Here is a 13,531-nt window from a genome sequence, read left to right as displayed (position 1 = left end):
ATATTTCCCCTTTATCCTTAAACTGTGACCCCTTGTTCTGGACTTCCCCAACATCGGGAAGAATACAACACAATACCATTTATTGTCATTTGAGCCTCAGTGAGGCTCAAACGAAATTCTGTTTCCACAGCCATACAAACAAAGACAATTCCTAGACATACACACAATTTAGTTCACACAAACATCCATCACAGTGGACCCACTGTGATGGAAGGCAAAGTCTTTTCTCTCCCCTGTTCTCCATGACTCTCCCGATGTCGAAGCCCCAGGCGGGCGATGATAAGTCCCACAGCCATTTTAGGCCGTGCCGGGCAATTTACGGCCCCGCTCCCGGTCTAGAAGTCTCGAAGTTGGAGCCCCCGGCGGGCGCTGGAATGTCCCACGGCCATGAAGCAGCGCCGGGTGATGTATGACCCCGCTCCAGGTCGTTCCAACCCCGCGACACGGGCTGGAGAAGTCGCGTTGCGGGAGCTCCGGGAAGCGGTCTTTCTCTCCCCCCGGACCCGCGAGCTCCCGATGTCCCAGTCCACCGGACCTGCGGCTGCGTTGCTGGAGCCTCCGAGCGCCAGGAGTCGAGTCGCAGCAGCGAGTCACCACCGCTCCCCACGCTCCGAGGCCGGCCAGCCCCACGATGGTGAGTAGTCCGCAGCTCCGCAGTCTCCCGAGCCCCCGGGTCGTTCAGGCTGGAGGCCGCTCCACGGTGCTAGGCCCCAAAGACAACGGAGACCCGACAGGGAAAAGGTCGGGTCTCCCAGACAGGGAAGAGATTTTAAACAGTTTCCCCCTGCCCCGCCCCCCACATATACACATTTAAAACCAGTATTAAAAAACACAACACTACATCTTCCTACATCTAGCCTGTCCAACCTCTTAAGAATTTTGTAAGTTTCTATAAGGTCCCCCCTCAATCTTCTAAATTCTAGCGAGTACAAGCCGAGTCTATCCAGTATTTCTTCATATGAAAGTCCTGACATCCCAGGAATCAGTCTGGTGAACCTTCCCTGTATTCCCTCTATGGCAAGAAAGTCCTTTCTCAGATTAGGAGACCAAAACTGTATGCAATACTCCAGGTGTGGTCTCACCAAGACCCTGCACAACTGCAGTAGAACCTCCCTGCTCCTATACTCAAATCATTTTGCTATGAATGCTAACATACCATTCGCTTTCTTCACTGCCTGCTGCACCTGCATGCATACTTTCAATGACTGGTGTACCATGATACCCAGGTCTCGTTGCATCTCCCCTTTTCCTAATCGGCCACCATTCAGATAATAGTCTACTTTCCTGTTTTTGCCACCAAAGTGGATAACCTCACTTTATCCACATTATACTGCATCTGCCATGCATTTGCCCACTCACCCAGCCTATCCAAGTCATCTTGCAGCCTCCTAGCATCCTCCTCACAGCTAACACTGTTACTACCTCACAACGCCAGAGACCCAGGTTTGATCCTGACCTCAGGAGCTGTCTGTATGGAGTTTGCATGTCACCTCTGGATTGTGTAGTTTTCCTCTAGTTTCCTACCATATCCCATAGAGATGCAGGTTTGTAGGTTAATTGGCCTCTAAATTGTTCATAGAGTGACTGGGCGAATGAAGGTCGGCGTGGACTTTGTGGGCCAAAAGGGGTTGTTTCCATGTCATATCTCTAAACTAAACTAAATTTCAGCCACCATAAAAAGCAGCAGGTGAATGGGAACATCATCTGCAGTTTACCTTCAACGTTGAGCAACATGCTGATTGGAAAGTGTACCATCAAGAAATACTGGGAGTACCTTCACAAGAAGGACTGTAGTGATTCAAGGTGACAGCTCAATGCCACGTCAAGGGCAGCAATGCCCAAATGTTGAGAAGTGAACAAGAGGGAAAAGACTGCACGCTTATTTCAAACTCTGTACGGAGCACTGATAGCAAGCCTAGTGAAATAGACCAGGTTGATAATCCAAGCATTTTAAACTTACAGGAGGCTCACCTGGTGTCTGCTTGAATACCTTAGACATGTACATGGATAGGACAGGTTTAGAGGGATATGGGCCAAACGCAGACCAGGTGTGACTAGTGAAGTTGGGACATGTTGTGCAGTGTAGGCAAGTTGGGCCGAAAGGCCTATTTCCATTCTGTAAGACTCTATGACTATAGGTCTAAATGAATTAATGCTGCCACAACTACAGTCACAACAATGAAGTGTGTTCTCCTGAGAAGATGCTGCACTCAATGCAGAAACTAATATTCAGACCAGTCTAGAACCAAAATTATTATTTTTATTAGTTAATCCTTGCATTGATAAATGTATTTAAATAATTTGCTTTTCTTTGCGCTTTGAAGTACAAAGCAAAGGTTAAATGTTATTTGTAACTGCAAAACCAAATGGATCTGCCATCTCTTTCTTCCCCTGCACTTACCCGAGTTGTAGACATCGCAAATCATCTTTAGTAACATGTTTGAGAAGGTCAGATAACACGTAGCCTTCTTCACAGATCTACTGAAGAAAAAAGTTATTTAGAAAGTTGACTACAACAAACAAGTATTCCCAGGTCAATTTGTCCCTTCTCACCCAAAACACCCCCTCCACGGGTACTTTCCCTTGCAACCGCAGGAAATGCTCCACTTGTCGCTTTACCTCCCCTCTCGACACCATCCAAGGACCCAAGCAGTCTTTCCAGGTGCAGCAGAGGTTCACCTGCACCTCCTCCAACCTCTTCTACTGCATCAGCTGTTCCAGGTGTCAACTTCTCTACATCGGCGAGACCAAGCTTAGGCTTGGTGATCGCTTCGCTCAACACCTCCGCTCAGTTCGCACTAACCAACCTGATCTCCCGGTGGCTCAGCACTTCAACTCCCCCTCCCATTCCATATCTGACCTTTCTGTCCTGGGCCTCCTCCATTGCCAGAGTGAGGCCCAGCACAAATTGGGGGAACAGCACCTCATATTTCGCTTAGGTAGTTTACACCCCAGCTTATCTTAGTTCATCCTGTTTAGGTAGTTTACACCCCAGCGGTATGAACATTGACTTCTCTGACTTCAGATAATCCTTGTTTTCTCCCTCCTTCCCCTTCCCCTTCCCAGTCCTTCCAAGCCTACTGTCTCCGCCACTTTCATCCCCCCCCCCCTCCGCCAACATCATTCCTTCTCTCCATAGATGCTGCCTCACCCGCTGAGTTCCTCCAGCAATTTTATCTATCTACAACAAACAAGTAGTTCATTTTCCTCACCTCCATACCTCATGTTTTATCAATTGGAAAACTTGAGTCTGCTTAGAATCATCTGCATATAGTGCCCTCCATAATGTTTGGGGCAAAGACCCCATCATTTATTTATTTGCCTCTGTACTCCACAATTTGAGATTTGTAATAGAAAAAAAATCACATGTGGTTAAAGTGCACATTGTCAGATTTTAATAAAGGCATTTTAATACATTTTGGTTTCACCATGTAGAAATTACAGCAGTGTTTATACATAGTCTCCCCATTTCAGGGCACCATAATGTTTGGGACACAGCAATGTCATGTAAATAAAAGTAGTTGTTTTTAGTATTTTGTTGCATATCCTTTGCATGCAATGACTGCTTGAAGTCTGTGATTCATGAATATCACCTGTTGCTTGGTGTCTTCTCTGGTGATGCTCTGCCAGGCCTATTGCAGCCATCTTTAGCATGCTTGTTTTGTGGGCTAGTCCCCTTCTGTGTTCTCTTCAGCATATAAAAGGTATGCTCAATTGGGTTCCGATCGGGTGATTGACGATCACTCGAGAATTGACCATTTTTTAGCTTTGAAAAACTCCTTTGTTGTTTTAGCGGTATGTTTGGGATCCATATCTTGCTGTAGAATGAACCGCCGGCCATTGAGTTATGGGGAATGTGTTTGAACTTGAGCAAATAGGATGTGTTTATACACTTCAGAATGCTACTACCATCAGCAGCTGTATCATCAATTAAGTGAGCCAATACCTTCAGCAGCCATACAAGCCCAGACCATAACACTCCCACCACCATGTTTCACCGCTTTGGATCTTGGGCAGTTCCTTCTCTCCTCCATACTTTGCTCTTGCCATCACTCTGATATGTTAATCTTTGTCTCATCTGTCCACAACACCTTTTTCCAGAACTGTGGTTGCTCTTTTAAGTACTTCTTGGCAAACTGTAACCTGGCCATCTTATTTTTGCGACTGACCAGTGATTTGCATCTTGCAGTGTAACCTCTGTAGTTCTGTTCATGAGGTCTTCTGCGGACAGAAGATTGACAAATTCACAACTGACTCCTGAAGAGTGTTTCTGATTGGTCGGACAGGTGTTTGGGGGTTTTCTTTATTATAGAGAGAATTCTTAGTTATCAGCTGTGGAGGTCTTCCTTAGCCTGCCAGTCCCTTCGTGATTAGTAAGCTCACCAGTGCTCTCTTTCTTCTTAATGATGTTCCAAACAGTTGATTTGGTAAGCCTAAAGTTTGGCTGATGTCTCTAACAGTTGTATTCTTGTTTCTCAAAATGTCTTCTTTGACTTTCACAGCAATAAAAGTTTCCAAAGGTGATGGGAACTGGAAGAAAGACTAGGTGCTCCCTTACACCTGCATTAAGGATTTAAACACACCTGAGCAATTACAAACACCTGTGAAGCCATGTGTCCCAAACATTATGGTGCCCTGAAATGGGGGGACTGTGTATAAACACAGCTGCCATTTGTACATGGTGAAACCAAAATGTATAAAAATACCCTTTAATAATATCTGACAATGAGCACTTTAACCACATGTAATTTTTTTCTATTACAGATCTCAAATTGTGGAGTACAGAGGCAAATAAATAAATGATGGGTCTGTGACCCAAACATTATGGAGGGCACTGTAATAACCACATAATAAACATGTAATATTTTGCTAGAGTACTCAAGAAGTACTCAAGTCACAAAATGCTGGAGAACCTCAGCAGGTCAGCAACATCTGTGGAGAAAAATGGGCAAGCTACGTTTCAGGCCGGGACCCCTCCTCAATCTGATGAAGGTTCCAAAACCTGCAGTTCCTTGTGTCTCCAAGTGGACGTCATTCTCAATAGCACCAGTAGGTGGTGCAGATGAAAAGGAAGTTTATCATTTGTAATGTACACTGGTGGTGCCATTTTATTATTGGATTGGGAAAGAGCGAGCCTGCAGGTTTGTTTCAATGCAACATCCGATGTGAGGCTATGCTCTTGTAACATGAATCCTAACAGCAACCCAATATTGATGAGAAGCAAAATGGTAGATTGTAATATATGTGCATGCCACTGGTTTGAAGCCAGCGCTGTCAAAGCAAGTGTCAACAGGACAACAGCAATGTGAGGTACATCCACTACACTGTTTAACTCCACTGTCAATGTCTTGTAATTCAGCTGTTGAGTGAAGAGCAAGGTGCTGATCTCCACCTTGGTCGACCATTGGTGTTTTGAGACCTAAATGTGATTGAGAGCTCTTCAGACAGTGGAGGAAGGAGTCCGTGTCTGTGACACTGTTCTGCTTTCCGCCTTGGATGCTCTAGGGAGAATATGCAGAAGACACATGCACAGGGCAACCTGCCATGAAAGGGTAGTGAAGGAGGAGGAGGAGAGGGTTTTGGGACCCCAGCAGCAGCTCCCATCTACCACACTAAGGGCCAAATCATTTGGAGAGCCTGCTTCAGTCAGAAGATGCTAACAGAGGGGCCACCTGGCAATGCAGTGCAGCTGCACAGCTCCTTGGCTTTGACAGTTTGGGTCAACCCTTGTGCTTCCTGCCCTTTTATACTGGGGCCTTCAGCAATGTCTCACAATATTGAATTGAAGTCACTGATCTCCCGGTGAGTGGCATTCATCTCGTTCTCTTCAGTAAACGGAGCAGCAGAGTGTGCAAGTTCTCAGATTTGCAGGGAAGGGCAGCTTCCTATAAAGACGAGATGTCACTAATTTGTCTCTTCAATGTCACCATGCGAGGCAATAAATGTGCCATAAAGGGTTTTCACTCACGACCTTCACTGTCAATGTTCATTTTTTTTGAAATGCTTTTTATGTGCTAGTTCATTGTGCCTTCTGTATTTGAGCCGCTGTGGCTGAACAACAAGAGGCCACTGTGAAACAAAGATCTTCCACTGATCACTCTGGTCTTGACTCCAGCCTAAAACCTACACAGCGCAACATGCGTGTGTATACAAAGGCCTTTCACCTCTTTAAAAGCTTATCTAGCGTCCTGCCAGCATCCTCTGGCACTACTGCTGTTGCCTGCACCAGTGAGGTGCCATAAACAACATCCCGTGTGGTTGGTTTTCCACTAAAAAAGCTTAGCAATCCCAGCCACTGCTACGAGCTGCAAAGGAGGAGGAGAGGAGCCAGTAATACCAAAAAATAAACCTATCAACTGAGTTATTAGTTGTTGTCTCGGTGTGCAGGTGACGAGCAACATGTGGTGAAGCAGTTTGAGCACAGTTGGCACACAGAGTGAACCATACTGTGCTCCCCATCCAACTGTCTATGGACTTCCTGCCACCCAGGCTCGAAGAACCTTGGTGTACGCGTCCAAGGCTTCTTGAAACAGCAGCACAGATTGAGAAGATGCGTAAGGTAGATGGGATGCTGGGCTTCAATAGCCGAGGCATCGCATGAAAGAGCAGTGGGATTACGGTGCAATTTTACAAAACAATGTACAGTTCTGGTCACCATGCTGCAGGAAGGATGTGATTGCGCTGAAGTTGCAGAAAGATTCAAAAGGAGGTTGCTTAAGATGTAACGTTTCAGCAATAAGGAATAAGGAGAGACCGTTTGGAGTGGACTTGTTTTCTATGGAGTGGAGAAGGCTGAAGGGCGACCTGACTGAACAATAAATCTATAGATAGGGTAGGTAACGTGAGAACCATTTCCCTTTTGCCAAGCATGTCCATAACCAGAGGACAACGGGTTTAGGTGAAGAGGTAGGGAAGTTTAGAGTGGACTTGATGAAGATATTTTGCACTGAGAAGCTAGTTTAAATTGCAACGCACCACATGGTGGAGGTAGGTGATCTCACAACATTTCAGAAGGGTGACATGGTGGTGCTGGGGTGGAGCTGCTGCCTTACAGCGCCAGAGACCCAGACTCAATCCTGACTATGGGCGCTGTCTGTACGTTTTCCCTGTGATCACGTGGGTTATCTTTGTGTGCTCTGGTTTCCTCCCACACTCCAAAAACGTACAGGTTTGTAAGTTAATTAGCTTCAGTAAAAAAATTGTAAATTGTCCCTCGTGTAAACAATAGTGTTAGTTTGCGGGGTGATCGTTGGTCTCGGTGGGTCAAAGGGCTTGTTTCCACGCTGTATCTCTAAACTAAACTAAAAGTACTTAGATGCACACCCGAAATGCCACAGCACAGAAGCCTGCACATCTCCCAGCAGAAGTCACCATCTGGGTGACAGCAGGGAGAGAAACCCTGTCCTCCAGCACAATTAGCCTTTGTTACTGGGATGTTCCTTACTGCTCTATAATGCATCACTTCCTCCCACAGACAAAGGGCAAAGTGACAACATGATTCTCGTGGTTCAGTTCTGACTGTCGAAACAAGGAGCTGCAGATGCTGGTTCACTCAAAAGGACATGAAGAACACTCAGTCTGTAGGAGGGTCAAAACCCGAAATGTCACCTATCCATGTTCTCCAGAGATGTTGCCCGACCCACTGAGTTACTCCAGCACTTTGCGTCCTTCAGTTCTGACTGTGTGGCCAATGCCTGCTTAGAGTCATGAGAGTAGACTAAAGGGCCTGTCCCACTTACGCGTCCTTGGCTCGCAAACTGACGGCCAAAGTGGCTCAGACCCAAGACAGCAGTAGAAGCAGGCAAATGATCGTCGAACTCGGCCTGGGGCTCACGGCCGTTGCGGTCCGGATCCGCCCCCACTTCTACTACCAGAGCGGGGCCAAGAAAATTGAAGATAGACACAAAATGCAGGAGTAACTCAGCGGGACCGGCAGCATCTCTGGAGAGAAGCAATGGGTGACATTTTGGATCAAGACCCTTCTTTTCAGACTGAAGAAGAGTCTCGACACGAAACGTCACCCATTGCTTCTCTGCAGAGATGCTGCCGGTTCCGCTGAGTTACTCCAGCTTTGTGTCCACCTTCAAATGACGTCACGCGCTCCAGACGGCTGTGCGTACGCATGGAATCGCGCCCGACATTCGCTCGACCGTCTCGGCTCAACGCGACCACGAGGTTGCGTAATTTGCGTGCCAAGGACACGTAAGTGGGACAGGCCCTTAAAGGTTCCGAGATATTGAGGAGACAATAGACATCCTGGAATATGGCTACACAGTGTTCAACTGTATGTATCCATGCATGTGTGTATGTTGGGCTTGTCTATGTGCATTTGCATTGAGATTTGAAGTATGTTGGTGCTGCTTAGTTTATTTAGTTTAGTTTAGAGACACAGCGTGGAAACAGGCCCACCAAGATGGCGCCGACCCCGCACACTAACACTATTATACACCAATTAGGGACAATTCACAATTTGACCAAGCCAATGAACCTACAAACCTGTAGATCTTTGGAGTGTGGGAGAAAACCGGAGCAAAACCCATGCAGGTCACGGGGAGAATGTACAAACTCCGTACAGACAACCATCCATAGTCGAAATCGAACCCGGGTCTCTGGCGCTGTAAGGCAGCAATTCTACCGCTGCACCACCATGTCGCCCTTTGTGAAGTCTGCATTTGTGAACTACCATTATCATTATCGGAGCACTAACCTTGACAAAGTGAGTGAAGAGGTGGAGGTTCCTCCCTCGCTGTTCCATGCTACAGGACGATTCACTTTGCGTAGTGCCTTCCCTGGTGAAGGGATCTGCCCTCCTCCACAACTATCCTCAAGGAATGAAGGCCAGTGCAAGTGAAATACATGCTTGTTTCCTGAATTTGGACTCCAGCAGCCATGTTAATGCAATGCAGCATGCAATCTTCCAGCTTTCAATGGACAGATACCTCTTCAAGGTATGTTGAAATTCACCAGGTGGCGCCGTCAGCGATGGCAGCCTCGCCGACGTTCTGTCTGTCTTTTTGTCTTTTTTGTTATTTTTAGTGTGTTTTTAAAAGTTTGTGTTAATGTTCTCTGGTTTGTTTTATGTGAGGGTTGGGGGAGGGGGTCAGGGGAAACTTTTTTTCAATTTCTTACCTTGATGCGATTGTTTTCCAGATTGTATATCTGGTCATTCTGCAAGGCCACCATGGAGCTGGAGCCCTTGCTCAAGACTAACTTTGAGCCCCACCGCAGGGCCGTTGACCTACCCTCGGAGCCTGTGATCTCTTGCCTGGGAGCAACACTCCAACTGCGGCCTGAGGATGTCGACTTAGAGGAGTTTGCAGTCTCGGGTAGAGCCTGATGTCGGGAACTCCAAAGCTGCCGGAAGTTCGACCAGCCCCGACCCGGAACCGGGGAGCTGAGATCCACCCGATGCGGAGAACAAAGAAGGGAAGCAATTAAACTTTTTTTTCACCTTCCATCACAGTGTGGAATGTGGAAGAGTCACTGTGGTGGATGTTTATGTTAAAATGTATTTTGTGTGTCTTGTTCCTTTTTATTGGTATGACTGTACGGCAAATCAAATTCCTCATATGTTGCAAAACGTACTTGGTAATTATAGTATGATTATGATCAATTGGCATGCAGATATATTGACACATGCATGGCACTGAGCCGCGTTCCAGCCAATTTGTGTAATCAGCAAGGAAACAGTTTTTGCATAGTTGGGGTGGGGGGGGGGGGTGAGGGGGAGGGGCTGATAGAGAAGGGGGAGAGAGAGAAAAGGGTGAGGGATAAAGAAAAAAGGGGAAAGACAGAAAAAGGGAAGAGAGAGGAAAAAGATATTAAGGAAAAGGTTGGTTAAAAAAAGTCACATTTGACACTGTGGAGGAAGGAAGAAGAAATAAGGAGAGTGGAGGATACGGGTGAATGAACAAAGAGAAATTGAGAAAGATTTCCTCATCTGTCCATTCTGTCCCCTTAACTAAAGTCCCCCATCTCAGCAACCATTCCATTGAAGATCAACAACTTGAAACGTTAATTCCATTTCTATCTCTGCAGACGCTGCCTGACCTGCCCGGTAATCCCAACATTCTTCATTTTTAAAACAGCTATCAGGGCAGCATGGTGGCGCAGGTTTGCTGCCATACAACGCCAGCGACCCAGGTTCGATCCTGACTACGGGTGCTGTCTACATGGAGTATGTACATCCTCCCTGTGACCTGCGTGGGTTTTTTCCCACACTTCAAAGACATGCAGGTTTGTAGGCTAATTGAATTGGTGAAATTATAAATTGTCACTGGTAGTGTTTTAGTGGATAGTGTTAGTGTGCAGGGATCACTAGTCGGCACGGACTCGGTGGGCCGAATGGCCAGATTCTGTGCTGTATCTCTAAACTAAAAAAAAGCAGTTCATTATAAATAATCATCTGAGGAGAAGAATGTAATTTTGAAGTCTTAAATCCTTCTGTCCTGACAGGTGCCACTTTACCCTGTTTATAACCTCTGGGTCTGCTCCTTGCTCTTTCAGCCAGCTGACGAGTTGCTGATCCAGTGCGTGGTGTGCAGGAGGCTGTGCCGCTGGTACAGACAATGCACCTGGGAGGGGAGAGAACAGGCAATAGTCAGCGCGGTCTTGATGTTATCTGTCAGTCCTGCACTAATGCAGGAATGTGCTCAGAAGGCCAAAATAGATGGGTGGGGGGGGGGGATCTTTCAAAAATGTGTTCCAACTAGACTCACATAACTGGGGACTAAAGGAGATGCATTTCTGCCAATCACTCATTCATCTCATACTGCTATCAGATCTGATGGTGGCGGTTAAAATAGCGATTTGATGACTAACCTGTTGGTTTGGGTTTTAACTGAAGTTTGGACAGATCCTGGTCTCTCTGCTCGATTGTTTGTTGAAGCAGCTTCTGATACACTTTTTCCTTCTGCACTAACTCCTCCAAAAGTCTGTCGGGTCAGAATAACAACATTACTGCACACAGACACAAGATATTGCAGATGCTGGAATCTGGAGAAAAAAAATAACAAACTGCTGGAAGAACTCAGCAGTCGGGCAGCATCTGAGGAGGCAGCGAGATGAGTGACGATTTGGTTTGAGACCCTGCATCAGGACTCAGCATTACCCTCAATCCTGAATTAAGCTCTCAATTTGCAATGTTAACCATCCCTCTGCCTCCATAGATGCTGCCTGACCGGCTGAATTTCCCCAACAACTTATGTTTAACTACACCGAGAGATAGATTTGCATTTTAGGAACTTGGTGTCTCCCAGAGTTTGTTACAGCTGTGAAATATAACTGCACGGTAGTCACTGGTATATATATATATATATAAGTTCCCACTGGTTGGGAACTTATATAGTTGCATAATTAATATAACTTATATAACATAATCTGTTTCAATTTCATCCCTTGCATTAGACTTTTATCCTTCTCCTCATTCACCGTTATAGTGAAGCAGCACAAGCAAGAGACCATTTAGCTCATCATATCAGTTTAGTTTAGTTTAGTGAGATACAGCGCGGAAACAGGCCCTTCGGCCCAACGAGTCCATACTGACCAGCGATCCCATCCATTATTATTATTATTATAAGGACAAATTACACGTATACCAAACCAACTACCCTACAAATCTACGTTTTTGGAGTGTGGGTGGAAACTTAAGATCTCGGGGAAAACCCACGCAGGTCACGGGGAGAATATACAAACTCCGTACACACAGCACCCATAGTTGGGATTGAACCCGGGTCTCCAGCGCCGCAAGCGCGGTAAGGCAAAAACAATGTCTGCTTGCTTTGAAGGGAACAACCCCAAATTCTCCCAAGTGTCCAAGTAATCCCTCATCCCAGGAACAGCTCTAGAAAATCTTTCTGGCACCCCTCTGTCTTCACATGGTGCCAGAGGTGTGTGTGTCTGCGTGTACATGTGTGCATGCGTGTGCATGTGCATTTATGTATGCATGTGTGTGTATGTGTGCATGTGAGTGCATGCATGCGTGCACATGTGTATATATGCGCGCACACACACACGTATATCCATATCTCGTATACAGATTTAATTTTTACACACACACACACACACAAATTTGTTACAGAATTTCAAAATTCTGGTGATGTAAAAGGAACCACAAGAGGGTAGAATTAAGTAATAAGACAGAAGCTCAGTAGAATTAAAAAAAAATTGTTAACAACTTCAAAATGTTGTGATGATGGTGGTGTGGAGAGGTGGCAAGAGATAGAGGGATGGTTATACAGCCCCAAAACACACCCTTCAGATCCACGTCCATGCTGACCAAGGTGCCAATCTGAGGTAAGCTAATTTTCCTTAATTTAGCCCATATCCCTTTAAACCTTCCTTATTCATGTACCTGCCCAAATATCTTTTAAACGTAATCTTATGTGTGTAAAACTTGCTCTTCAAGTTTCTCTAAATTTTGTCCCTCTCACTTTAAAACTTAACCCTTTAGTTTTTGACCGCTCTACTCTGGGGGGAAAAGACCGACCATCCACCCGCTCTGCCCCTCGTGATTTTATAAACCTCCATAAGGTTATCCATTAGCTTCCTTTGCTCCAGGGACAACAGTCCCAGCCCATGGCATCTCTCTTAAATACTCATGCCCTCCACTCCCAGCAATAGCATTGTCAATCTTTTCTGCACCCTCTTTAGCTTAATGATTTCCCCTTTAAAATCACCATCATCAACAGAGGTTCAATACCTGTTTGACGCCTGTCTCAGTTGCCCCAGCTGCACGCTCAGAGACTCTCGTAGACCTGGTGATGTGGCGGAACTGGAAGTGCTTGCAGCTGAGGTTAAGGGATGCTCCTTGTTTTGGGGAAGTGCCCTCGGTTGGTATACAGGATCTTCCACCTCATCTCCATCTTTGTCTGCCGCTTCACCCTCGGAGGCAGGGCCAAAGTGAGCACGCAGCTCTAAGCAAAAACACCTTTGACAGATTAGTATCTGGCCATTAAACCACAAAATCAAATACTAATTGCTGGAGTTACTCAGCGGGTCAAGTCGCATCTCGGGAGAACGTGGGCAGGTGATGTTTTGGGTCGGGTTCCTTCTTCAGACTAAAAGCTTTAGACTTTAGAAATGCAGTGCGGAAACAGGCCCTTCGGCCCATCGAATTCAGGCCGTCCAGTGATCATCCCATACATTAGCAGTATCTTACACACGAGGGACAATTTACTATTTTTTTGTACTGAAGCCAATTAATCCACAAACCTGTACATCTTTGGAGTGTGGGAGGAAACCGGAGCACCCGGAGGAAAATCGACGCGGTCACGGGGAGAGTGTACAAACTCCATTCAGACAACACCTGTAGTCAGGATTGAACCCGGGCCTCTGGCGCTGTAAGTCAGCAACTCTACCGCTGCGTCACTGTGACGCTAACCAGATGTCACTTCACTGGCCTGCATTACTATCTGAGAAATACAGCTCATCTCATATCAAATTCAAATTAAACAGGATCTAATTAATGTGAAAACATTTTGAAGACCTCTTCAATGCGAGAGATAGACTGCAGTTTTCTTGTGAACTGTAC

The 13,531-nt window shown here is 46.1% G+C and overlaps 1 protein-coding gene across 1 annotated transcript in view; it reads right to left on the bottom strand.

Moving 5' to 3' along the window:
* map3k15 (mitogen-activated protein kinase kinase kinase 15) overlaps positions 1-13,531 on the bottom strand; it is a 101,874-nt gene that overhangs the window by 1,306 nt on the left and 87,037 nt on the right. The window contains exons 24-27 of the mRNA XM_033033502.1: positions 12,701-12,914; positions 10,822-10,934; positions 10,468-10,574; positions 2,402-2,478 (exon numbers count right to left, since the gene is read on the bottom strand). Of these exons, the coding sequence (XP_032889393.1) occupies positions 2,402-2,478; positions 10,468-10,574; positions 10,822-10,934; positions 12,701-12,914 (511 nt within the window). The remainder of the gene's footprint in view (positions 1-2,401; positions 2,479-10,467; positions 10,575-10,821; positions 10,935-12,700; positions 12,915-13,531) is intronic.

Source organism: Amblyraja radiata, chromosome 14, assembly GCF_010909765.2.
Source record: "Amblyraja radiata isolate CabotCenter1 chromosome 14, sAmbRad1.1.pri, whole genome shotgun sequence".
Classification (NCBI taxonomy): Eukaryota; Metazoa; Chordata; class Chondrichthyes; order Rajiformes; family Rajidae; genus Amblyraja; species Amblyraja radiata.
Note: the sequence above shows the minus strand (reverse complement) of the source record. Positions and strands in the feature narration are given on the sequence as shown.